Here is a 27500-nt window from a genome sequence, read left to right on the forward strand (position 1 = left end):
CCCTGCAGTCTCGGGTCTCTCTCAGTCTGCTCCCTGCAGTCTCGGGTCTATCTCAGTCTGCTCCCTGCAGTCTCGGGTCTCTCTCAGTCTGCTCCCTGCAGTCTCGGGACTCTCTCAGTCTGCTCCCTGCAGTCTCGGGTCTCTATCAGTCTGCTCCCTGCAGTCTCGGGACTCTCTCAGTCTGCTCCCTGCAGTCTCGGGTCTCCCTCACTCTCCTCCCTGCAGTCTCGGGTCTCTCTCAGTCTGCTCCCTGCAGTCTCGGGTCTCTCTCAGTCTGCTCCCTGCAGTCTCGGATCTCTCTCAGTCTGCTCCCTGCAGTCTCGGGACTCTCTCTCAGTCTGCACCCTGCAGTCTCGGGTCTCTCTCTCAGTCTGCACCCTGCAGTCTCGGGTCTCTCTCTGTCTGCACCCTGCAGTCTCGGGACTCTCTCTCAGTCTGCACCCTGCAGTCTCGGGTCTCTCTCTGTCTGCACCCTGCAGTCTCGGGTCTCTCTCTGTCTGCTCCCTGCAGGCTCGGGTCTCTCTCACTCTGCTCCCTGCAGGCTCGGGTCTCTCTCAGTCTGCACCCTGCAGGCTCGGGTCTCTCTCAGTCTGCACCCTGCAGGCTCGGGTCTCTCTCACTCTGCACCCTGCAGGCTCGGGTCTCTCTCACTCTGCACCCTGCAGTCTCAGGTCTCTCTCACTCTGCACCCTGCAGTCTTGGGACTCTCTCACTCTGCACCCTGCAGTCTCAGGACTCTCTCAGTCTGCTCCCTGCAGTCTCGGGTCTCCCTCAGTCTGCACCCTCCAGTCTCGGGACTCTCTCTCACTCTGCTCTCTGCAGTCTCGGGACTCTCTCAGTCTGCTCCCTGCAGTCTCGGGTCTCTCTCACTCTGCACCCTGCAGTCTCGGGACTCTCTCACTCTGCACCCTGCAGTCTCAGGACTCTCTCAGTCTGCTCCCTGCAGTCTCGGGTCTCCCTCAGTCTGCACCCTCCAGTCTCGGGACTCTCTCTCACTCTGCTCTCTGCAGTCTCGGGACTCTCTCAGTCTGCTCCCTGCAGTCTCGGGTCTCTCTCACTCTGCACCCTGCAGTCTCGGGTCTCTCTCACTCTGCACCCTGCAGTCTCGGGTCTCTCTCAGTCTGAACCCTGCAGTCTCGGGACTCTCTCACTCTGCACCCTGCAGTCTCGGGACTCTCTCAGTCTGCTCCCTGCAGTCTCGGGTCTCCCTCAGTCTGCACCCTCCAGTCTCGGGACTCTCTCTCACTCTGCTCTCTGCAGTCTCGGGACTCTCTCAGTCTGCTCCCTGCAGTCTCGGGTCTCTCTCTGTCTGCACCCTGCAGTCTCGGGTCTCCCTCAGTCTGCACCCTGCAGTCTCTGTTGTGCTGAACTATCTTGCCCCAGACCATTCCCCTACTGACACTCTGTCAGACCATAATCCTTACCTTGCCTGAATGAGGAGACACATTTCTTGCCACATCCAATCTCACAGCACTGTTCATAGGAAGGACAATCATCATCATCCTCACACGATCGAGTCCGGTTTTTCTTGCAGAGAAAAGACACACGGGAATGTTCTGGGCATTTCTTTCGCAAAACTGAAGGAGAGAACGGGTTTTCACTTGGTCAATTTGTTTACATACAGTGTAATCTTTCCACTGTCCTCTATCAAACACTCCCACCACACGGACAGAGTGGGATTAGATACAGAGTAATGCTCCCTCTACAGCGTCGACTCATCAAACACTACCAGGATAGAGACACCATGCTCATAGGTACAGTGTAAAGCTCCCTCTACATTGCTCACATTGGCCCTGTTCAGCTCACTCGGGATTATCAGACAAACCTGTGGGAAGCAATGCAGTGATGGATACTCACATTTCCTGATGAATGTTGGGACACATTTCCCACCGCAGCCCTTGGCCAGGCAGCACCTCTGCCACACGTCGCACTGCGTGTCGTTCTTGCAGTCTTTTCCCAGGGTCGTGTTGCACAACATCGTCAGCCTCCTTGCAATGGGACAGGTTCTGTTCTCTGTGAAGACAAACACAGGGAGATGGGGGATAGAATCAGACAACAGATAAACATCCCACTCTCCCATCTCTCTGACAGAAGGGAGCCCAGTGCCTTGTGAAGGAAGCTGGGAATTGGAGAGAGGGTGGGACAACTCAGCCTTCACAACACCACTCCATGATCTGCCGCAGTACACCAGACAGCTCACACACAATTCCTCTCTCTTGGCCTGCAGTGGGAACAGAGAAAGGACTGAGGAGAGACAGACGACTTAACTGAGATGTAACAGAGGCATCAGACAGACCACAACATCCAAACAGCGTGCACTCATATTCCCGGAGAGTAGGACACTGTGTGTTTCACACCACAATCCCTCCCTAACCCAGGGACAGGGATTGGGAACAGGATCCCTGTCTGTTTCACACCACAATCCCTCCCTGACCCAGGGACAGGGATTGGGAACAGGATCCCTGTCTGTTTCACACCACAATCCCTCTCTAACCCAGGGACAGGGATTGGGAACGGGATCCCTGTCTGTTTCACACCACAATCCCTCCCTAACCCAGGGACAGGGATTGGGAACGGGATCCCTGCCTGTTTCACACCACAATCCCTCCCTGACCCAGGGACAGGGATTGGGAACGGGATCCCTGTCTGTTTCACACCACAATCCCTCCCTGACCCAGGGACAGGGATTGGGAAGGGGATCCCTGTCTGTTTCACACCACAATCCCTCCCTGACCCAGGGACAGGGATTGGGAACAGGATCCCTGTCTGTTTCACACCACAATCCCTCCCTGACCCAGGGACAGGGATTGGGAACGGGATCCCTGTCTGTTTCACACCACAATCCACCTCTAACCCAGGGACAGGGATTGGGAACGGGATCCCTGTCTGTTTCACACCACAATCCCTCCCGAACAAAGGGACAGGGATTGGGAACGGGATCCCTGTCTGTTTCACAACACAATCCCTCCCTAACCCAGGGACAGGGATTGGGAACGGGATCCCTGCCTGTTTCACACCACAATCCCTCCCTAACCCCGGGACAGGGATTGGGAACGGGATCCCTGTCTGTTTCACACCACAATCCACCCTTTACCCAAACACAGGGATTAGAAACGCGGTCCGGTTCTGCCGAACGCCAATCCCTCGCTAACCTGGGAAGGGGGATCAGAGCCGGGATTCCAGGATGTCCTTGGGGAATCTGTATTCTCTGGACAGTGTCTGTGTCCCTCACATTGGATGTGTTTCCCTCTCTCACACACTCTCTCTCTCTCTCACCTCCTGTGAAACACTTTGGGATGCATTTCTTCCCACAGCCAGCATCACAACACGAGTGGTATCCATCACAGTCCCCGTTGTCATTACAGGAACGCCCGGTGCTGATCTGACAGAACATGGAGAGGCTGTCCTCCTCTGGGCACTGGTCAGCAGGCTCTGTAAATGGGAAGGTAGGACAGACACAGTTACAGAGTCCCACACAGGGCCCTTCACATACTCCTTCACACCTTCCTCATCTCTTCCCCACCCTCCCTCCATTCCCAAACCAGGGAATGCTCATTCTACTGCCCACCCTCTGCAATAACCCTCTCACTTACTGTTGCTTCCTCCTTTCCCTCCAACTGCTCTCCTGCTCTGACAGCATCACTTTCCCCTTTCCGTGGTGATAAACTCCTGAAAACCTTTTATCTCTTGGGTTATCACATCCCTTTATCCCCGATCAGTTCCTCAATCTGTCAATGTGCCTCCTCAACATCGCTGCTGTACCTGCCTCCACCACCACCCCCTGACAGCACATTCCACATACTGACCCCACTCTGTGTTCAACAAACCTGCCTCCCACTGTCTCCCCTTTTACCCCAAATCTGTGCTCCTCTAGTCATTGACATTTCTGTCCTGGGAAAGTAAAACTGACCAGGCGATACATTCTGTTTGTAAGAGATGAACCTTCTATCAGGTCGACTCTCATCCTTTCCATGTTCACGTGAAAACAAACCAGGCTTATTCGATCTCCCAAAACACATCACCTCACATTTGTTCAGATTACACTCCATCTGCCATCTCTTCACCCAATCCTCTGGTCTATATCCATCCTGCTCTGTCCTCGGGCAATCCTCCTCCATATCTACAGCTCCCCCTAACCCTGTGTGACGTTCACTAACATATTCATCGGGCCACCTTCATTCTCCTTCTATATATCTGGTAAATGGCAAGGTGGGGGTCACAGCACAAATCCCTGTGGGACACCACCCATCACAGTTCTCCAGTCCCTTTCACTGCTACTCTCTGTGCTTCTGTCACTGAGCCAGTTGTGGATCCATCTTACCAGCTCTCTGTGGATCCCGTGTATATTCACCTTCTGTTCTGGTTTACCATGAGAGACCTTGTCAAAGGCCTTGGTACAATCCCTATCCACAATACCCACTGGCCTGCCCTCACCAATCACCTTTCTCACTTTCTCAAAAATACAGGCTCAGTCAAGCTTGTGAGACACAGCTGTACCTGTACAAAGCTACCTTTCCGGTTGCTAACAAGGCTATATGTTTATCCCGGAATGCTGGAGCGGGACTTACATCCCGGCGTCAACACCACAGCGGCTCTAGCCTGACAAAGCCCTGCCCTCCCATGCGAAGGAGACCCCGTCACTGAATGTTGGGGGATTATTGGTCCTCTGACCAGCTGGGGGAGCATAGGTTGGGGGTGAGAGGGGCTTACTTCTCGCAAACCACTGTGACACACATCGAGGTCCACATTCCGTGTTACAGCACGATGCCCAGTGACCACAGGAATCGTCTCCATCGCAGGGAGCGGTGAAGTTCATCCGACAGACATAATGCAGTCTGGTCGTGTCCGGACATGTGGATCCTTGGCCTTTAGGAGACACTGAGAGAGAGAGAGAGAAGAACAGCCTTCACCACAACTGCTGATCCAACAGAGACCCTTCCCTGGGAAACATCTCTCACAGACAGCAGAGAAACAGGAGCTAGAGAGGGTGGCAGAGATAGGGAGAGGTACAGGGGCTGGAGGGGGTTACAGAGATAGGGAGGGGGGGGTGTAGGGGGTTACATAGATAGGGAGGGGGTGTAGGGGGTTACAGAGATAGGGAGGGGGCTTTAGGGGGTTACAGAGATAGGGAGGGTGTGTAAGGGGTTACAGAGATAGGGAGAGGGTGTAGGGGATTACAGAGATAGGGAGGGGGTGTAGGGGGGTTACAGGGATAGGTAGGGGGTGTAGGGGGTTACAGAGATAGGGAGGGGGTGTAGGGGGGTACAGAGATAGGGTGAGGTGCAGGGACTTGAGGGGGTTACAGAGACAGGGAGGGGGGGGGTGTAGGGGGTTACAGAGATAGGGAGGGGGTGTAGGGGGGTACAGAGATAGGGTGAGGTGCAGGGACTGGAGGGGGTTACAGAGACAGGGAGGTGGTGTAGGGGGGTACAGAGATAGGGTGAGGTGCAGGGACTTGAGGGGGTTACAGAGACAGGGAGGGGGGGTGTAGGGGGTTACAGAGATAGGGAGGGGGTGTACGGGGGTACAGAGATAGGGTGAGGTGCAGGGACTGGAGGGGGTTACAGAGACAGGGAGGTGGTGTAGGGGGGTACAGAGATAGGGTGAGGTGCAGGGACTTGAGGGGGTTACAGAGACAGGGAGGGGGGGGGTGTAGGGGGGTTACAGAGATAGGGAGGGGGTGTAGGGGGGTTACAGGGACAGGGAGGCAGTGTAGGGGGGGTTACAGAGATAGGGAGGGGGAGTAGTGGGGTTACAGAGATAGAGAGGGGGTGTCGGGAGTTGCAGAGATTGGGAGGGGGTGTCGGTGGTTACAGTGATAGGGAGGGGGTGTCGGGAGTTACAGAGACAGGGAGGGGGTGTAGGGGCTGGAGGATGTTACAGAGATAGAGAGAGGTGTAGGGCCTGGAGGGGGTTACAGAAGTAGGTGGGGTGTAACAGCCAGAGGCACGTACAGATATGATTGGATTTGAAGACAATTATGGTGTGTGTACAGCAGGAGGCAGTATTGCACAGCGAGCCATTGGGTGTTGCCAATCCCACATGGTGGTGTGTGAACCAGACTCAGTGTGTGACACTCAGGATTGGATGGGGGAACAGAGATCAGAGAGACCGCAGTGTTTCACAATGAGCTGAACACCATGGAAGATGGGAATGGTGAGGTTAGTCAGGAGAGGAATGTGAGAATTGAGTCTGAGACAGACAGCTCTCTCTCCCACCCAGATACAGTGACGTGGCTCTGAGGGGATCTCTCCTCCTTACCTCCAGGCTTGAAGCTCATGATACATCTCCTCCCACATCCAGTCTCACAACACTTTTGCCAGATATCACAGTCGTCATCAGTAGAACATTGAGAGCCCAGTTTCATCTGACAAATGGGCTGGAGACGAGATTCTGCTGGACATTCAAAGGCTTCCTCTGTGGGGAAAGCATGACTCTGAGCTCAAACTAAACTGCTGCTGGACAGGGTTAACAGTTCATAACATCAAGGAGACCATTCAGATCATCTGGCCTGCCCCAATCGCTCAATAACATCATTGCTGATCCACCACAGGAACTGCACTTTCTGGTCATCTCCCCTCACACCCACATTCTGTTTACATCTCGCACTCACACGAACCACTTTGCTCTCCACCACACCCAGGGAAGACTCTCCACTCGATCACAAATACAGGCACGCTGTCTCCTCTCCCTCACACACAGGAACGCTCTCTCCCTCACACACACAGGGACCACTCTCCTCTCTCACACATACACAGGGACCACTCTCCTCTCTCACACACACACAGGGACCACTCTCCTCTCTCACACACACACAGGGACCACTCTCCTCTCACACACACACACACACACACACACACACACAGGGACCACTCTCCTCACACACACACACACACAGGGACCACTCTCCTCTCACACACACACAGGGAGCACTCTCCTCTCACACACACATAGGGACCACTCTCCTCTCACACACACACACACAGGGACCACTCTCCTCTCACACACACACACACACACACACACAGGGACCACTCTCCTCTCACACACACACACACACACACACACACACACACAGGGACCACTCTCCTCTCACACACACACACACAGGGACCACTCTCCTCTCACACACACACACACAGGGACCACTCCCCACACACACACACACACACACAGGGACCACTCTCCTCTCACACACACACACAGGGACCACGCTCCCCTCACACACACACACACAGGGACCACTCCCCACACACACACACACACACACACACACACACACACACACACACACACACACACACACACACACACACACACACACACACACACACACACACAGGGACCACTCTCCTCTCTCACACACACACACACAGGGACCACTCTCCTCACACACACAGGGACCACTCTCCTCACACACACAGGGACCACTCTCCTCTCTCACACACACAGGGACCACTCTCCTCTCACACACACACACAGGGACCACTCTCCTCTCTCACACACACACAGGGACCACTCTCCTCTCACACACACACACAGGGACCACGCTCCTCTCACACACACACACAGGGACCACTCCCCTCACACACACACACACACACACACACACACAGGGACCACTCTCCTCTCTCACACACACACACACAGGGACCACTCTCCTCTCACACACACACACAGGGACCACGCTCCTCTCACACACACACACAGGGACCACTCCCCTCACACACACACACACACACACAGGGACCACTCTCCTCTCACACACACACACAGGGACCACTCTCCTCACACACACACACAGGGACCACTCTCCTCACACACACACACACACAGGGACCACTCTCCTCTCACACACACACACACAGGGACCACTCTCCTCTCACACACACACAGGGACAACTCTCCTCTCACACACACACACACACACACACACACACACACAGGGACAACTCTCCTCTCACACACACACACACACAGGGACCACTCTCCTCTCTCACACACACACACAGGGACCACTCTCCTCTCTCACACACACACACACACACAGGGACCACTCTCCTCTCACACACACACAGGGACAAGTCTCCTCTCACACACACACACACACACAGGGACCACTCTCCTCTCTCACACACACACACAGGGACCACTCTCCTCTCACACACACACACACAGGGACCACTCTCCCCTCACACACACACACAGGGACCACTCTCCTCTCACACACACACACACACACACACACACACAGGGACCACTCTCCTCCCACACACACACACACAGGGACCACTCTCCTCTCACACACACACACAGGGACCACTCTCCTCTCACACACACACAGGGACCACTCTCCTCTCACACACACACACACACACACACACAGGGACCACTCTCCTCTCACACACACACACAGGGACCACTCTCCTCTCACACACACACACACACAGGGACCACTCTCCTCTCACACACACACACACAGGGACCACTCTCCTCTCTCACACACACAGGGACCACTCTCCTCCCACACACACACACACACAGGGACCACTCTCCTCTCACACACACACACACAGGGACCACTCTCCTCCGACACACACACACACAGGGACCACTCTCCTCTCACACACACACACACACACACAGGGACCACTCTCCTCTCACACACACACACACACACAGGGACCACTCTCCTCTCTCACACACACAGGGACCACTCTCCTCTCACACACACACAGGGACCACTCTCCTCTCACACACACACACACACACAGGGACCACTCTCCTCCCACACACACACACACAGGGACCACTCTCCTCTCTCACACACACACACACACAGGGACCACTCTCCTCTCTCACACACACACACACACACAGGGACCACTCTCCTCTCACACACACACACACACAGGGACCACTCTCCTCTCTCACACACACAGGGACCACTCTCCTCTCACACACACACACAGGGACCACTCTCCTCTCTCACACACACACACAGGGACCACTCTCCTCTCACACACACACACACACAGGGACCACTCTCCTCTCACACACACACACAGGGACCACTCTCCTCTCCCTCACACACAGCGAGCTAACCCCTCTCCCTCACACATGAGCACCTCTCTCTTGCCTCACAGAACTGCACCTCTCTCGTACACTCTCCTCTTTGAGAGAAGAGTTCTCCCTTCCTCACCTTGCCTGTGGACCCCATAGACGCAGCGTTTGCCGCAGTTCCCGACGTTACAGCACTGCTTCCACCTTGCGCAGTCCTCGTCTACCTCACACTCCTCGGCATCGTCCCGGTCACAGATATTTTGCATCTGGAATGGTTTGGGACACTCTGCGTCTCGCTTCCCTGTGTTTGGGACAAATCCGAATTCAGTGAGAGGCTGGATGGAAATTCAGCACCGCCCTGGTTATACGGAGTATGGGATCATCCAGGGAAAAACAAGGGGAAGCCTGGAGACAAAGGGGTAGATTGGGTATGGCAGTCTGACAATGAGGAGGGAGGGTTTCACATTGGTTTCCGTTCTGGCTTGGCCAAACATGACAGCTCAGTGAGGAAGGTGAAATGGGAGTGGGGGGAGCTGGGAGTGGGGGAAACGGGAATGGGGGAATACAGAGAGGGTGGCAAATGGCTGTCAGTTTTATGAGCAGCACCTTCCAATGGGAACAAGCTGATGACAACAGGATTGGGCAGACTGGGGCTGGCTTTCCAATGGGATTTAGTAGACTGGGGGAGACTCACTCCCATTGGGAATGATCCTGAAATGGCTGTGGATGAGCTGAGACCTGGGAAGGAGTCTCCTACTGAGAGGGGACATCCTCAAACTGAATACTCTAACTGCAGGGGGCAGGGAGATTGGGTTCCTGGCACAGACAGGGGTCTCTGCCTCAGTCAGAGTGACTCCACCAGGTGTGTGCAGTGTTTGCTAAAGGAGGGAATGGGAGGGTCAGTCATCCTCACCGCGTTTGTGATACCGATGGACACATCTCTTCCCACATCCGGCCTCACAGCACGAGAGCCACAGATCACAGTCATCATCATTTGTACACTCCTGGCCGTAGTTAACATTGCACATCGGGGTAAGGCGCCTGGCATCCGGGCAGCTCCCATTCTCTGGAGAGAAGAAGGAAAGGGAAAAGACTGGGTTAAAGCTCAGTCCGAGTCTCAGGATCAACACCTCCAGATGGACAGGATGGAAACTGAGCAAGTCTCTCTCAGTCTGCACGGTCCCCAACGATCATACACACAGCACAGTGTGAAGAATACATCCCTCCTTATTGTTTTACCCTGGAAGGAAATCTCCCTCTACACTGTCCCCATCAAACACTCCCAGGACAGGGACAGCATGGGGTAAGGTACAGAGGAAATCTCCCTCTACACTGTCCCCATCAAACACTCCCAGGACAGGGACAGCATGGGGTAAGGTACAGAGGAAATCTCCCTCTACACTGTCCCCATCAAACACTCCCAGGAAAGGGACAGCATGGGGTAAGGTACAGAGGAAATCTCCCTCTACACTGTCCCCATCAAACACTCCCAGAACAGGGACAGCATGGGGTAAGATACAGAGGAAATCTCCCTCTTCACTGTTCCCATCAAACACTCCCAGCACCGGGTTATATATAGAGTCATGCTCCTCTATCCCGTGTCCCCCCCATAACATCCGCCCACACCACAACCATCACCAGATGACCCCGCACCTCCTTTGAAGAATCGGAAAACACATCTTTTTCCACAGCCAGCGTCACAGCACATTTGCCAACGGTCACAGTCAGTATCAGCCTCACACTCATCTCCCAACGTCATGTTACAGACCTTGCCCAGGGTACGGCTGTGTGGGCACTGGGACTCTCCCTCTGTGTAGGCACAGATATTGAGACATTATTACAGAGCCTGTCCTGAGCATACCGCCCTCCTTTACAGACACAGGCCCCCAGACCCTTCCAAAGACAAATCCAGGGACAATAACCCACTGCACCCCACCGTGCAACCACCTCCCCATGACCACTCAAAGGCACGCCACCTCTTTCTCCAACCCTGGTTAGAGCCGGGCTCACAGACAGTGCTCCATTGCCTCCTGTGTGCTGGCTCTGGGAGCGAGGCCGCCTCCTGTAATCGCACCTCAGTGAGAGCAGAGGGTCACAGGCTTGGCCATTTCCATCAGAGTGAGAGAAATAGTGTAATAGTGTGAGTGTGAGTGAGTGTGTATGTGAGTGTGAGTGTGTGTGTGTGTGTGTGAGTGTGTGTGTGTGAGTGTGTGTGTATGTGTGTGAGTGTGAGTGTGTGTGTGTGTGTGGGTGTGAGTGTGAGTCTGTGCGTGTGCGTGTGTGTGTGCGTGTGTGCGTGCGTGCGTGCGTGCGTGCGTGAGTGTGCGTGTGTGCGTGCGTGTGTTATATATATATATATATATATATGAGTGTGAGAGTGGGAGAGGGTTACTCAGTGCAGTGATACCACATTGTCCATGGGAAGACCCTCTGATAGTCTGGCTTCACACTGTCCTTACTGTGCAGTGAGCTGCTGTGAACACATTTCCTCCCAGAGCCCATGTCGCAGCATTGTTCCCAGCTCCCGCAGTCCTCATCTGTCACACACGATACATTCGAATGCCTCTTCACCCGGGACGGAGCGGGGCACTCTCCTTCCTCATCTATAACACAACAACATGGAGATTACAGGAGCAGGGAAAAGGGGTGGATTGGCGGAGGCATGCCTGACAGTGGGTCACTGTTGGAGGGTCACTGCAGAGGGAGCAGGAACTGTCAGAGATTACAGGAGCAGAGAAAAATATTGGCAGTATTGTCAGTGGGTCAGTGTTGAGGCAACGGTCACCATTGGAGGGTCAGTGCTGAGGGAGCAGGCACTGCTGGGGGATCAGTGCTGAGGGAGCAGGCACTGCTGGGGGATCAGGGCTGAGGGAGCAGGCACTGCTGGGGGATCAGGGCTGAGGGAGCAGGCACTGCTGGGGGATCAGGGCTGAGGGAGCAGGCACTGCTGGGGGATCAGGGCTGAGGGAGCAGGCACTGCTGGGGGATCAGTGCTGAGGGAGCAGGCACTGCTGGGGGATCAGGGCTGAGGGAGCAGGCACTGCTGGGGAATCAGGGCTGAGGGAGCAGGCACTGCTGGGGATCCTCTACTCCACCACATGTGAAAATAAAATAGAAATCTAAACCTCAGCCTCATCTGTGTAACTTCCAGAGTTGATTGGACTCCCTCATCCTCTGCTACTCTCTGGTTTGAACTCACCATCTGTCCAATCATATTTCCTACCAGCCGCTCTCCCAGTCCTTCCATGTCCCTTTCTATGTCCCTCTCTCATTCCTCCTTCATGTCACCCAGAGTCTGTCTACCGGATTCCTCCCCTCACTCTGTCTCATTCTTCCCTCGCCTCTCCCTTCCTCTCTAGCTCAATCTCCCAACCACTCTCACGTTCGGGCTCGGTCCTCCCTCCTTTCTCTCTCTCTCTTTCTTTTTCTGTCCCATTCTCCCGGGCCTTCTCTCTCTCCCATTATCCATCTCTCCCTCTCTGTCCCATTCTGCTGGTCCTGCTCTCACTCTCTCTCTCTCTCTCTCCCCCATTCTCTGTCTCTCCCTCTCTCTCTCTCTGTCCAATTCTCCCAGATCCCCCTCCCTCTCTGTCTCTCTCTCTCCCATCTTCCCAGTGCCCCCTCCTCTCTGTCTATCCCTCTGTCTCTCTCGCTCTGAGACCCATTCTCCTGGTCCCCTTTGCTCCCACTCTCTCCCCCATCTTCCCAGTGCCCCCTCCTCCCTCTCTCTCTGTCCCATTTTCCTGGTCCCCTTTGCTCTCCCTCTCTCTCTCCCCCATCTTCCCAGTGCCCCCTCCTCTCTCTCTCTCTGTCTCTATCTCTCTCTCTCTGTCCCATTTTCCTGGTCCCCTTTGCTCTCCCTCTCTCCCCCATCTTCCCAGTGCCCCCTCCTCTCTCTCTCTCTCTCTCTCTCCACACCATCTCCCTCACAGTCTCACCCCCACAACGTACCATCATCCATGAAACTGGGGATACAGATATTTCCACATTTGCTCTCACAGCAGCTCTGCCAGGCATCACAGTCTTCATCTCCGCTGCAACGATCTCCGAGTTTCAGGTCACACATGGGCTCCAGGCGGTGGGGAGCAGGACAGGTATCATCACCTGAACAGCACAGAGACAGTATGGATACAGCTGTACAGAAACACACAACTCCCTCGGATCTGCTCGAGTGAGACACGAGCGGTAAACGAGGGACTCCCACGGCTCTTCCATCACTGACACACCAGCTCCACAGCCCCGGGATTCAGGAAGCCTCAGGTATTTAGGCAATTCCGGGTGAATCTCCAAATACCACATCCCCCTATCCCACGGACACACACACACACACACACACACACACCCAGCTCCCTGCCCACGCTGCCATGGACTGTCATCACCACAGCATAGGCTCTGAACAAACAGAGATACACTGATCACTTACGGCTCATGAGGAAACGAGGTACACATCTCTTTCCACAGGTGGCATTGCAGCATGATGACCAGGCATGGCAGTCAGTGTCATTCTGACACACGTCTCCCAACTTCATCTCACAGAATGGGTCCAAGCGGGTGGAGGCAGGGCACTGGGTCGCTGGAAGGAACAAAGTGACAGTCACATCAGGACATATGGAGAGGGTCACACTCCCGCAGGATAGGGACAGCATGGAGTTAGATACAGAGTAAAGCTCCCTCTACACCATCCCCCCGATCACACACTCCCAGGGACAGGGACAGCATGGGGTTAGATACAGAGTAAAGGTCTCTCTACACCATCCCCCCGATCACACCCTCCCAGGGACAGGGACAGCATGGGGTTTAGGTACAGGGTGCAGCTCCCTCTACACTGTCCCACCATCGACCATTCCCAGGGACAGGGACAGCATGGGGTTAGATACAGGGTGCAGCTCCCTCTACATTGTCCCACCATCGACCATTCCCAGGGACAGGGACAGCATGGGGTTAGATACAGGGTGCAGCTCCCTCTACATTGTCCCACCATCGACCATTCCCAGGGACAGGGACAGCATGGGGTGAGGTACAGGGTGCAGCTCCCTCTACACTGTCCCACCATCGACCATTCCCAGGGACAGGGACAGCATGGGGTGAGGAACAGGGTGCAGCTCCCTCTACACTGTCCCACCATCGAACATTCCCAGGGACAGGGACAACATGGGGGTTAGCTACAGGGTGCAGCTCCCTCTACACTGTCCCACCATCGACCATTCCCAGGGACAGGGACAGCATGGGGTTAGATACAGGGTGCAGCTCCCTCTACACTGTCCCACCATCGACCATTCCCAGGGACAGGGACAGCATGGGGTTTAGGTACAGGGTGCAGCTCCCTCTACACTGTCCCACCATCGACCATTCCCAGGGGCAGGGACAGCATGGGGTTTAGATACAGGGTGCAGCTCCCTCTACACTGTCCCACCATCGACCATTCCCAGGGACAGGGACAGCATGGGGTTAGATACAGGGTGCAGCTCCCTCTACACTGTCCCACCATCGACCATTCCCAGGGGCAGGGACAGCATGGGGTTTAGATACAGGGTGCAGCTCCCTCTACACTGTTCCACCATTGACCATTCCCAGGGAAAGGGACAGCATGGGGTTAGATACAGGGTGCAGCTCCCTCTACACTGTCCCACCATCGACCATTCCCAGGGACAGGGACAGCATGGGGTTAGATACAGGGTGCAGCTCCCTCTACACTCTCCCACCATCGACCATTCCCAGGGACAGGGACAGCATGGGGTGAGGTACAGGGTGCAGCTCCCTCTACACTGTCCCACCATCGACCATTCCCAGGGACAGGGACAGCATGGGGTTAGGTTCAGGGTGCAGCTCCCTCTACACTCTCCCACCAACAAACCCTCCTGGCTCGATACCTGTAGCCAGTGGGATGATACACAGAGCTTAACAGGAGTGGTGCCTTACGTCTGGACAGGAACTTGAAGACACATCTGTTCCCACAGGTGGTATTGCAGCAGGTTTGCCAACCCTCGCAGTCACTGTCCTCATTGCACTGAGTGTGGAAACTCATGGTACAGACGTGGCTCAGTCTGGAAGGTGAGGGACACCTTTGTTCGCTCCCTACAGAGACAGAGGCTTCATCTTAGCTTCAGAAACTGCTGCTGCTGCTGCTTGAACTATCATTCAGTGACTTCGCCCTGAGCTCAAGGGCAGGGTGACAGAGAGAAAGAGAGAGAAAGAGAGAGAGACAGAGAGAGGGAGAGGGAGTCAGACAGGGAGAGAGAGAGAGAGAGAGAGTGAGACAGGGAGAGAAAGAGAGGGAGAAAGACAGGGAGAGAGAGAGAGAGAGAGAGACATGGAGGAAGAGACAGACATAGAGAGAGAGAGAGAGAAGGAGATAGAGAGAGAAAGCAAGAGTAGAGAGAGAAGGAGGGAGACAAGACCGAGAGATATAAAGATGAACAGACCGGAGGGTGAAAGGGAGAGAGAGAGAGACAGACAGAGAGAGATAGAGACAGAGAGAGTGGGAAAGACAGAGAGACAGACAGAGATACACACAGACACACACAGACACACACACACAGACACACACACACACACACACAGACACACACACACACACAGACACACACACACACACAGACACACACACACACACACACGCAGGAACAGAAACACAAACACAGTGACTTTCTGTGTCTCCCGATCCCTGATGAACACGGTCTGTGGTGGAGGTTGTGGGTGGGGAGGGAGAGGGTAGGCTGCTGCTCAGTAAACGGAGTTACTTACCCCTGCTGCGGTAGGAATGGACACAGCGACGCCCACAGCTGGTGTTGCAGCACATCTGCCATGCGTAGCAGTCATTATCTTCCTCACACAGCTCACCGTACTTCAGGTTGCACACGGCAGAGAGGCGAGCAGGAGAAGGACACATTCCAGATGTCCGATCTGTCACAGAGAGAGAGTGAGGGAGGGAGGGACAGGGAAAGGGAGAGAGGGACAGGGAAAGGGAGAGAGGGACAGGGAAAGGGAGAGAGATAGACACAGCTCAGACATAGAGGAAGGCCTCATCAAGGACATCCGTTCCCCACACTCTGCCTGCTGGGATAAGGATATTCCCCACACTCAGCCTGCTGGGAACAGGATATTCCTCATACTCAGCCTGCTGGGAACAGGGTATTCCCCACACTCAGCCTGCTGGGAAAAGGATATTCCCCACACTCAGCCTGCTGGGAACAGGGTATTCCCCATACTCAGCCTGCTGGGAACAGGGTATTCCCCACACTCAGCCTGCTGGGAAAAGGATATTCCCCACACTAAGCCTGCTGGGAACAGGGTAGTCCCCACACTAAGCCTGCTGGGACCAGGATATTCCCCACACTAAGCCTGCTGGGAACAGGATATTCCCCACACTAAGCCTGCTGGGAACAGGGTATTCCCCACACTCAGCCTGCTGGGAACAGGGTATTCCCCACACACAGCCTGCTGGGAACAGGGTATTCCCCACACTCAGCCTGCTGGGAACAGGGTATTCCCCACACTCAGCCTGCTGGGAACAGAGTGCTCCCCACACTCAGCCTGCTGGGAACAGGATATTCCCCACACTAAGCCTGCTGGGACCAGAGTGTTCCCCATACTCAGCCTGCTGGGAACAGAGTGCTCCCCACACTAAGCCTCCTGGGGGCAGTGTGATTACATGACCCTCTGCTGGGATGTAGCTGGATCTTGCAGGGACTAACCAACCGTATGCAGTTACCTGAGACGGACAAACTCCTGCTCTGCCCCATGAAGGGGTGGACACAGCGTCTACCACAAGGTGTCTCACAACATGACCTCCACTTGCCACAATCCCCATCATCTCCACACGAGACGCTGTGATTCATCCTGCAGGCACGATCCAGGCAGGACGGATTCGGACATTCCTCAGATTTCCATGAGTCTGCAAATGTAATAGTTCCGGTTATGGGAGAGAGCAGGAGAGGTGTTGGGGGGAATGGGTGGGAGAGGGAAGGGGCAGAGTGAGAGGGAGACAAAAAAGGTGAGAGGAACAGGGAGAGAAAGGTGACAAAGACGGAGAGAGAGGGACAGGAACATGCAGCCGAGAGACAGCAAGTGCGGTGACAGAGAGAGAGGGGCAAAGAGAGAGAAGAGATAGCGACACAGAGCAAGTGACAGAAGGAAAGATGTGACTGAGAAAGACAGAAACACATGCAGCAGACAGACAGAATGAGAGGTGACAGAGAAACAGGGCTACAGAGAGACAGGAGAGACAGCAGCACAGAGGGACAGATGGAGAGGCATGACTGAGAAAGAGAGAGAGTGTGGCATGTGACAGAGACAGAGAGAGAGAGAGAGAGAGAGAGAGAGACAGAGAGAGAGAAAGAGAGAGAAACAGACAGACATGCAAAAAATGGAGATGAAATGATGTCACACAAGGAGAGAGAGAGAGAGAGAGAGAGAGAGAGAGAGAGAGACAGACAGAGAGAGAGACAGAGAGAGAGAGAGAAAGAGAGAGAATCAGACAGACATGCAACAAATGGAGATGAAATGATGTCACACAAGGAGAGAGAGAGTGAGAGAGTGAGAGAGAGAGAGAAGAGAGAGATGTGCTGCGGGAATGCACAAAGAGAGGCAAAGGGAAATATACCACAGACACAAAGTGAGATATAAAGCAGGAAAGGTCACAGTGCTGCCTCATACAGGCAGGTTAAGCAGCCATTCCTTTTGGACCAGGAACTACCTCCATGAGACTTTCTGTAGAACGACAGGACACAACGTTTCTGACACCCAGCATCACAGCATCTTTGTGATCCTGCACAATCCTGGTCCGACTCACACACCTTCCCAAAAGTGCAGTTACACACACGGGCAAGATGGTCTGGGCGTGGGCACTGCCCGTCGTCTTCCATTGGGAGAAAAGAGAGAGACAGAACCGCACGGGGTTAGACACAGAGTAATGCTCCCTCCACATTGTCCCCATTAAACACTCCCAGGACAGGGACAGCACGGGGTTAGATACAGAGTAATGCTCCCTCCACATTGTCCCCATTAAACACTCCCAGGACAGGGACAGCACGCGGTTAGATACAGAGTAATGCTCCCTCCACATTGTCCCCATTAAACACTCCCAGGACAGGGACAGCACGGGGTTAGACACAGAGTAATGCTCCCTCCACATTGTCCCCATTAAACACTCCCAGGACAGGGACAGCACGGGGTTAGACACAGAGTAAAGAACCCTCTACATTGTCCCCATTAAACACTCCCAGGAAAGGGACAGCACGGGGTTAGACACAGAGTAAAGAACTCTCCACATTGTCCCCATTAAACACTCCCAGGACAGGGACAGCACAGGGTTAGATACATAGTAAAGCTGTCTCTCCCCCACCCCAGCAAGTTCCCCAAGGACAGAGACAGCACATGGTGAGATACACATTGAAACACTGCTCTGTCCTGTCCCGCACCACAACCATTCAGTAACACCAGATGGACAGTGAGTGAAGCTCAGACAAGAAGAACTCACCATTTCTGAAATGCCTGAGGACACATCTTGGCCCACATGGGGTAGAGCAACACGTGCCCCATCTGCCACAGTCGCTCTCGTTTCTACATTCATTGCCCAGAGTTGTGTTACACACATAGCTCAGTTGACTTGGGCTTGAGCACTCTCCGGGTCTCTCACCTGGAAACACAACATTTCGATATAAGGCTCGACTTACACACGAGAGGGGGAGACCGACAGGGATTCCCCATCAGGGATACACTTGTTGTTTGCAGGAGTTCCACAATCGGGAAAAAGAATTGGAACGGTGTACAGATTGGAGTTAACTGCAGTCTGGGACTCTCTCACTCTGCTCCCTGCAGTCTCGGGTCTCTCTCTCAGTCTGCTCTCTGCAGTCTCGGGACTCTCTCAGTCTGCTCCCTGCAGTCTCGGGCCTCTCTCAGTCTGCTCCCTGTAGTCTCGGGACTCTCTCTCAGTCTGCTCTCTGCAGTCTCGGGTCTCTCTCAGTCTGCTCCCTGCAGTCTCTGGATTCTCTCAGTCTGCTCCCTGAAGTCTCGGGACTCTCTCAGTCTGCTCCCTGCAGTCTCTGAATTCTCTCAGTCTGCTCCCTGCAGTCTCGGGTCTCTCTCAGTCTGCTCCCTGCAGTCTCGGGTCTCTCTCAGTCTGCTCCCTGCAGTCTCGGGACTCTCTCAGTCTGCGCCCTGCAGTCTCGGGACTCTCTCAGACTGCTCGCTGCAGTCTCGGGTCTCTCTCACTCTGCTCCCTGCAGTCTCGGGACTCCCTCAGTCTGCTCCCTGCAGGCTCGGGACTCCCTCAGTCTGCTCCCTGCAGTCTCGGGTCTCTCTCAGACTGCTCGATGCAGTCTCGGGTCTCTCTCACTCTGCTCCCTGCATTCTCGGGACTCTCTCAGTCTGCTCCCTGCAGTCTCGGGTCTCTCTCAGTCTGCTCGCTGCAGTCTCGGGTCTCTCTCACTCTGCTCCCTGCATTCTCGGGACTCTCTCAGTCTGCTCCCTGCAGTCTCGGGTCTCTCTCAGTCTGCTCCCTGCAGTCTCGGGTCTCTCTCAGTCTGCTCCCTGCAGTCTCGGGACTCTCTCACTCTGCTCCCTACAGTCTCGGGACTCTCTCACTCTGCTCCCTGCAGTCTCGGGTCTCTCTCTCTCAGTCTGCTCCCTGCAGTCTCGGGTCTCTCTCACTCTGCACCCTGCAGTCTCGGGTCTCTCTCACTCTGCACCCTGCAGTCTCGGGTCTCTCTCAGTCTGCTCCCTGCAGTCTCGGGTCTCTCTCAGTCTGCACCCTGCAGTCTCTGTTGTGCTGAACTATCTTGCCCCAGACCATTCCCCTACTGACACTCTGTCAGACCATAATCCTTACCTTGCCTGAATGAGGAGACACATTTCTTGCCACATCCAATCTCACAGCACTGTTCATAGGAAGGACAATCATCATCATCCTCACACGATCGAGTCCGGTTTTTCTTGCAGAGAAAAGACACACGGGAATGTTCTGGGCATTTCTTTCGCAAAACTGAAGGAGAGAACGGGTTTTCACTTGGTCAATTTGTTTACATACAGTGTAATCTTTCCACTGTCCTCTATCAAACACTCCCACCACACGGACAGAGTGGGATTAGATACAGAGTAATGCTCCCTGTACAGCGTCGACTCATCAAACACTACCAGGATAGAGACACCATGCTCATAGGTACAGTGTAAAGCTCCCTCTACATTGCTCACATTGGCCCTGTTCAGCTCACTCGGGATTATCAGACAAACCTGTGGGAAGCAATGCAGTGATGGATACTCACATTTCCTGATGAATGTTGGGACACATTTCCCACCGCAGCCCTTGGCCAGGCAGCACCTCTGCCACACGTCGCACTGCGTGTCGTTCTTGCAGTCTTTTCCCAGGGTCGTGTTGCACAACATCGTCAGCCTCCTTGCAATGGGACAGGTTCTGTTCTCTGTGAAGACAAACACAGGGAGATGGGGGATAGAATCAGACAACAGATAAACATCCCACTCTCCCATCTCTCTGACAGAAGGGAGCCCAGTGCCTTGTGAAGGAAGCTGGGAATTGGAGAGAGGGTGGGACAACTCAGCCTTCACAACACCACTCCATGATCTGCCGCAGTACACCAGACAGCTCACACACAATTCCTCTCTCTTGGCCTGCAGTGGGAACAGAGAAAGGACTGAGGAGAGACAGACGACTTAACTGAGATGTAACAGAGGCATCAGACAGACCACAACATCCAAACAGCGTGCACTCATATTCCCGGAGAGTAGGACACTGTGTGTTTCACACCACAATCCCTCCCTAACCCAGGGACAGGGATTGGGAACAGGATCCCTGTCTGTTTCACACCACAATCCCTCCCTGACCCAGGGACAGGGATTGGGAACGGAATCCCTGTCTGTTTCACACCACAATCCCTCTCTAACCCAGGGACAGGGATTGGGAACAGGATCCCTGTCTGTTTCACGCCACAATCCCTCTCTAACCCAGGGACAGGGATTGGGAACGGGATCCCTGTCTGTTTCACACCACAATCCCTCCCTAACCCAGGGACAGGGATTGGGAACAGGATCCCTGTCTGTTTCACACCACAATACCTCCCTGACCCAGGGACAGGGATTGGGAAGGGGATCCCTGTCTGTTTCACACCACAATCCACCTCTAACCCAGGGACAGGGATTGGGAACGGGATCCCTGTCTGTTTCACACCACAATCCCTCCCTGACCCAGGGACAGGGATTGAGAACGGGATCCCTGTCTGTTTCACACCACAATCCCTCTCTAACCCAGGGACAGGGATTGGGAACAGGATCCCTGTCTGTTTCACACCACAATCCCTCCCTGACCCAGGGACAGGGATTGGGAACGGGATCCCTGTCTGTTTCACACCACAATCCCTCCCTGACCCAGGGACAGGGATTGGGAACAGGATCCCTGTCTGTTTCACACCACAATCCCTCCCTAACCCAGGGACAGGGATTGGGAACGGGATCCCTGTCTGTTTCACACCACAATCCACCTCTAACCCAGGGACAGGGATTGGGAACAGAATCCCTGTCTGTTTCACACCACAATCCCTCCCTGACCCAGTGACAGGGATTGGGAAGGGGATCCCTGTCTGTTTCACACCACAATCCACCTCTAACCCAGGGACAGGGATTGGGAACGGGATCCCTGTCTGTTTCACACCACAATCCCTCCCGAACAAAGGGACAGGGATTGGGAACGGGATCCCTGTCTGTTTCACATCACAATCACTCCCGAACAAAGGGACAGGGATTGGGAACGGGATCCCTGTCTGTTTCACAACACAATCCCTCCCTAACCCAGGGACAGGGATTGGGAACAGGATACCTGTCTGTTTCACACCACAATCCACCCTTTACCCAAACACAGGGATTAGAAACGCGGTCCTGTTCTGCCGAACGCCAATCCCTCGCTAACCTGGGAAGGGGGATCAGAGCCGGGATTCCAGGATGCCCCTGGGGAATCTGTATTCTCTGGACAGTGTCTGTGTCCCTCACATTGGATGTGTTTCCCTCTCTCACACACTCTCTCTCTCTCTCTCTCTCTCACCTCCTGTGAAACACTTTGGGATGCATTTCTTCCCACAGCCAGCATCACAACACGAGTGGTATCCATCACAGTCCCCGTTGTCATTACAGGAACGCCCGGTGCTGATCTGACAGAACATGGAGAGGCTGTCCTCCTCTGGGCACTGGTCAGCAGGCTCTGTAAATGGGAAGGTAGGACAGACACAGTTACAGAGTCCCACACAGGGCCCTTCACATACTCCTTCACACCTTCCTCATCTCTTCCCCACCCTCCCTCCATTCCCAAACCAGGGAATGCTCATTCTACTGCCCACCCTCTGCAATAACCCTCTCACTTACTGTTGCTTCCTCCTTTCCCTCCAACTGCTCTCCTGCTCTGACAGCATCACTTTCCCCTTTCCGTGGTGATAAACTCCTGAAAACCTTTTATCTCTTGGGTTATCACATCCCTTTATCCCCGATCAGTTCCTCAATCTGTCAATGTGCCTCCTCAACATCGCTGCTGTACCTGCCTCCACCACCACCCCCTGACAGCACATTCCACATACTGACCCCACTCTGTGTTCAACAAACCTGCCTCCCACTGTCTCCCCTTTTACCCCAAATCTGTGCTCCTCTAGTCATTGACATTTCTGTCCTGGGAAAGTAAAACTGACCAGGCGATACATTCTGTTTGTAAGAGATGAACCTTCTATCAGGTCGACTCTCATCCTTTCCATGTTCACGTGAAAACAAACCAGGCTTATTCGATCTCCCAAAACACATCACCTCACATTTGTTCAGATTACACTCCATCTGCCATCTCTTCACCCAATCCTCCGGTCTATCTCCATCCTGCTCTGTCCTCGGGCAATCCTCCTCCATATCTACAGCTCCCCCTAACCCTGTGTGACGTTCACTAACATATTCATCGGGCCACCTTCATTCTCCTCCTATATATCTGGTAAATGGCAAGGTGGGGGTCACAGCACAAATCCCTGTGGGACACCACCCATCACAGTTCTCCAGTCCCTTTCACTGCTACTCTCTGTGCTTCTGTCACTGAGCCAGTTGTGGATCCATCTTACCAGCTCTCTGTGGATCCCGTGTATATTCACCTTCTGTTCTGGTTTACCATGAGAGACCTTGTCAAAGGCCTTGGTACAATCCCTATCCACAATACCCACTGGCCTGCCCTCACCAATCACCTTTCTCACTTTCTCAAAAATACAGGCTCAGTCAAGCTTGTGAGACACAGCTGTACCTGTACAAAGCTACCTTTCCGGTTGCTAACAAGGCTATATGTTTATCCCGGAATGCTGGAGCGGGACTTACATCCCGGTGTCCACACCACAGCGGGTCTAGCCTGACAAAGCCCTGCCCTCCCATGCGAAGGAGACCCCGTCACTGAATGTCCTCTGACCTGCTGGGGGAGCATAGGTTGGGGGTGAGAGGGGCTTACTTCTCGCAAACCACTGTGACACACATCGAGGTCCACATTCCGTGTTACAGCACGATGCCCAGTGACCACAGGAATCGTCTCCATCGCAGGGAGCGGTGAAGTTCATCCGACAGACATAATGCAGTCTGGTCGTGTCCGGACATGTGGATCCTTGGCCTTTAGGAGACACTGAGAGAGAGAGAGAGAAGAACAGCCTTCACCACAACTGCTGATCCAACAGAGACCCTTCCCTGGGAAACATCTCTCACAGACAGCAGAGAAACAGGAGCTAGAGAGGGTGGCAGAGATAGGGAGAGGTACAGGGGCTGGAGGGGGTTACAGAGATAGGGAGGGGGGGGGTGTAGGGGGTTACATAGATAGGGAGGAGGTGTAGGGGGTTACAGAGATAGGGAGGGGGCTTTAGGGGGTTACAGAGATAGGGAGGTGGTGTAGGGGGGTACAGAGATAGGGTGAGGTGCAGGGACTTGAGGGGGTTACAGAGACAGGGAGGGGGGGGTGTAGGGGGTTACAGAGATAGGGAGGGGGTGTACGGGGGTACAGAGATAGGGTGAGGTGCAGGGACTGGAGGGGGTTACAGAGACAGGGAGGGGGTGTAGGGGGTTACAGGGATAGGTAGGGGGTGTAGGGGGTTACAGAGATAGGGAGGGGGTGTAGGGGGTTACAGAGATAGGGAGGTGGTGTAGGGGGGTACAGAGATAGGGTGAGGTGCAGGGACTTGAGGGGGTTACAGAGACAGGGAGGGGGGGGGTGTGTAGGGGGTTACAGAGATAGGGAGGGGGTGTACGGGGGTACAGAGATAGGGTGAGGTGCAGGGACTGGAGGGGGTTACAGAAGTAGGTGGGGTGTAACAGCCAGAGGCGGGTACAGATATGATTGGATTTGAAGACAATTATGGTGAGTGTACAGCAGGAGGCAGAATTGCACAGCGAGCCATTGGGTGTTGCCAATCCCACATGGTGGTGTGTGAACCAGACTCAGTGTGTGACACTCAGGATTGGATGGGGGAACAGAGATCGGAGAGACCGCAGTGTTTCACAATGAGCTGAACACCATGGAAGATGGGAATGGTGAGGTCAGTCAGGAGAGGAATGTGAGAATTGAGTCTGAGACAGACAGCTCTCTCTCCCACCCAGATACAGTGACGTGGCTCTGAGGGGATCTCTCCTCCTTACCTCCAGGCTTGAAGCTCATGATACATCTCCTCCCACATCCAGTCTCACAACACTTTTGCCAGATATCACAGTCGTCATCAGTGGAACATTGAGAGCCCAGTTTCATCTGACAAATGGGCTGGAGACGAGATTCTGCTGGACATTCAAAGGCTTCCTCTGTGGGGAAAGCATGACTCTGAGCTCAAACTAAACTGCTGCTGGACAGGGTTAACAGTTCACAACATCAAGGAGACCATTCAGATCATCTGGTCTGCCCCAATCGCTCAATAACATCATTGCTGATCCACCACAGGGACTGTACTTTCTGGTCATCTCCCCTCACACCCACATTCTGTTTACATCTCGCACTCACACGAACCACTTTGCTTTCAACCACACCCAGGGAAGACTCTCCACTCGATCACAAATACAGGCACGCTGTCTCCTCTCCCTCACACACAGGAACGCTCTCTCCCTCACACACACAGGGACCACTCTCCTCTCTCACACACACACAGGGACCACTCTCCTCTCTCACACACACACACACAGGGACCACTCTCCTCTCACACACACACAGGGACCACTCTCCTCTCACACACACACACACACAGGGACCACTCTCCTCTCACACACACACACAGGGACCACTCTCCTCTCACACACACACACACACAGGGACCACTCTCCTCTCACACACACACAGGGACCACTCTCCTCTCACACACACACACAGGGACCACTCTCCTCTCACACACACACAGGGACCACTCTCCTCTAACACACACACACAGGGACCACTCTCCTCTAACACACACACACAGGGACCACTCTCCTCTCACACACACACACAGGGACCACTCTCCTCTCACACACACACAGGGACCACTCTCCTCTCTCTCTCTCTCACACACACACACACGGACCACTCTCCTCTCACACACACACACACACACACACACGGACCACTCTCCTCTCACACACACAGGGACCACTCTCCTCTCTCACACACACACAGGGACCACTCTCCTCTCACACACACACACACACACACAGGGACCACTCTCCTCTCACACACACACACAGGGACCACTCTCCTCTCCCTCACACACAGCGAGCTAACCCCTCTCCCTCACACATGAGCACCTCTCTCTTGCCTCACAGAACTGCACCTCTCTCGTACACTCTCCTCTTTGAGAGAAGAGTTCTCCCTTCCTCACCTTGCCTGTGGACCCCATAGACGCAGCGTTTGCCGCAGTTCCCGACGTTACAGCACTGCTTCCACCTTGCGCAGTCCTCGTCTACCTCACACTCCTCGGCATCGTCCCGGTCACAGATATGTTGCATCTGGAATGGTTTGGGACACTCTGCGTCTCGCTTCCCTGTGTTCGGGACAAATCCGAATTCAGTGAGAGGCTGGATGGAAATTCAGCACCGCCCTGGTTATACGGAGTATGGGATCATCCAGGGAAAAACAAGGGGAAGCCTGGAGACAAAGGGGTAGATTGGGGATGGCAGTCTGACAATGAGGAGGGAGGGTTTCACATTGGTTTCCGTTCTGGCTTGGCCAAACATGACAGCTCAGTGAGGAAGGTGAAATGGGAGTGGGGGGAGCTGCGAGTGGGGGAAACGGGAATGGGGGAATACAGAGAGGGTGGCAAATGGCTGTCAGTTTTATGAGCAGCACCTTCCAATGGGAACAAGCTGATGACAACAGGATTGGGCAGACTGGGGCTGGCTTTCCAATGGGATTTAGTAGACTGGGGGAGACTCACTCCCATTGGGAATGATCCTGAAATGGCTCTGGATGAGCTGAGACCTGGGAAGGAGTCTCCTACTGAGAGGGGACATCCTCAAACTGAATACTCTAACTGCAGGGGGCAGGGAGATTGGGTTCCTGGGACAGACAGGGGTCTCTGCCTCAGTCAGAGTGACTCCACCAGGTGTGTGCAGTGTTTGCTAAAGGAGGGAATGGGAGGGTCAGTCATCCTCACCGCGTTTGTGATACCGATGGACACATCTCTTCCCACATCCGGCCTCACAGCACGAGAGCCACAGATCACAGTCATCGTCATTTGTACACTCCTGGCCGTAGTTAACATTGCACATCGGGGTAAGGCGCCTGGCATCCGGGCAGCTCCCATTCTCTGGAGAGAAGAAGGAAAGGGAAAAGACTGGGTTAAAGCTCAGTCCGAGTCTCAGGATAAACACCTCCAGATGGAGAGGATGGAAACTGAGCAAGTCTCTCTCAGTCTGCACGGTCCCCAACGATCATACACACAGCACAGTGTGAAGAATACATCCCTCCTTATTGTTTTACCCTGGAAGGAAATCTCCCTCGACACTGTCCCCATCAAACACTCCCAGGAAAGGGACAGCATGGGGTAAGGTACAGAGGAAATCTCCCTCTACACTGTCCCCATCAAACACTCCCAGGACAGGGACAGCATGGGGTAAGGTACAGAGGAAATCTCCCTCTACACTGTCCCCATCAAACACTCCCAGGACAGGGACAGCATGGGGTAAGGTACAGAGGAAATCTCCCTCTACACTGACCCCATCAAACACTCCCAGGACAGGGACAGCATGGGGTAAGATACAGAGGAAATCTCCCTCTACACTGTCCCCATCAAACACTCCCAGGACAGGGACACCATGGGGTAAGATACAGAGGAAATCTCCCTCTACACTGTCCCCATCAAACACTCCCAGGACAGGGACAGCATGGGGTAAGGTACAGAGGAAATCTCCCTCTACACTGTCCCCATCAAACACTCCCAGGACAGGGACAGCATGGGGGAAGGTACAGAGGTAATCTC

The 27500-nt window shown here is 54.2% G+C and overlaps 2 protein-coding genes across 2 annotated transcripts in view; both read right to left on the minus strand.

Moving 5' to 3' along the window:
* LOC132814035 (multiple epidermal growth factor-like domains protein 6) overlaps nucleotides 1-18694 on the minus strand; it is a 36006-nt gene extending 17312 nt beyond the window's left edge. The window contains exons 1-16 of the mRNA XM_060823353.1: nucleotides 18542-18694; nucleotides 17759-17920; nucleotides 16775-16957; nucleotides 15808-15966; nucleotides 14983-15138; nucleotides 13487-13636; nucleotides 13015-13167; nucleotides 11523-11666; nucleotides 10717-10872; nucleotides 9977-10129; nucleotides 9203-9364; nucleotides 6262-6417; nucleotides 4711-4878; nucleotides 3277-3432; nucleotides 1858-2013; nucleotides 1425-1577 (exon numbers count right to left, since the gene is read on the minus strand). Coding sequence (XP_060679336.1) covers nucleotides 1425-1577; nucleotides 1858-2013; nucleotides 3277-3432; nucleotides 4711-4878; nucleotides 6262-6417; nucleotides 9203-9364; nucleotides 9977-10129; nucleotides 10717-10872; nucleotides 11523-11666; nucleotides 13015-13167; nucleotides 13487-13636; nucleotides 14983-15138; nucleotides 15808-15966; nucleotides 16775-16901 — 2149 coding nt within the window. The 5' untranslated portion in view covers nucleotides 16902-16957; nucleotides 17759-17920; nucleotides 18542-18694. The remainder of the gene's footprint in view (nucleotides 1-1424; nucleotides 1578-1857; nucleotides 2014-3276; nucleotides 3433-4710; nucleotides 4879-6261; nucleotides 6418-9202; nucleotides 9365-9976; nucleotides 10130-10716; nucleotides 10873-11522; nucleotides 11667-13014; nucleotides 13168-13486; nucleotides 13637-14982; nucleotides 15139-15807; nucleotides 15967-16774; nucleotides 16958-17758; nucleotides 17921-18541) is intronic.
* Nucleotides 18695-20614: 1920 nt separating this feature from the next.
* Nucleotides 20615-27500, minus strand: part of LOC132814036 (multiple epidermal growth factor-like domains protein 6) — a 14906-nt gene continuing 8020 nt past the window's right edge. Inside the window, exons 10-15 of the mRNA XM_060823355.1 lie at nucleotides 26676-26828; nucleotides 25902-26063; nucleotides 24703-24858; nucleotides 23531-23698; nucleotides 22112-22267; nucleotides 20615-20688 (exon numbers count right to left, since the gene is read on the minus strand). Coding sequence (XP_060679338.1) covers nucleotides 20615-20688; nucleotides 22112-22267; nucleotides 23531-23698; nucleotides 24703-24858; nucleotides 25902-26063; nucleotides 26676-26828 — 869 coding nt within the window. The remainder of the gene's footprint in view (nucleotides 20689-22111; nucleotides 22268-23530; nucleotides 23699-24702; nucleotides 24859-25901; nucleotides 26064-26675; nucleotides 26829-27500) is intronic.

Source organism: Hemiscyllium ocellatum, unplaced genomic scaffold, assembly GCF_020745735.1.
Source record: "Hemiscyllium ocellatum isolate sHemOce1 unplaced genomic scaffold, sHemOce1.pat.X.cur. scaffold_640_pat_ctg1, whole genome shotgun sequence".
Lineage (NCBI taxonomy): Eukaryota > Metazoa > Chordata > Chondrichthyes > Orectolobiformes > Hemiscylliidae > Hemiscyllium > Hemiscyllium ocellatum.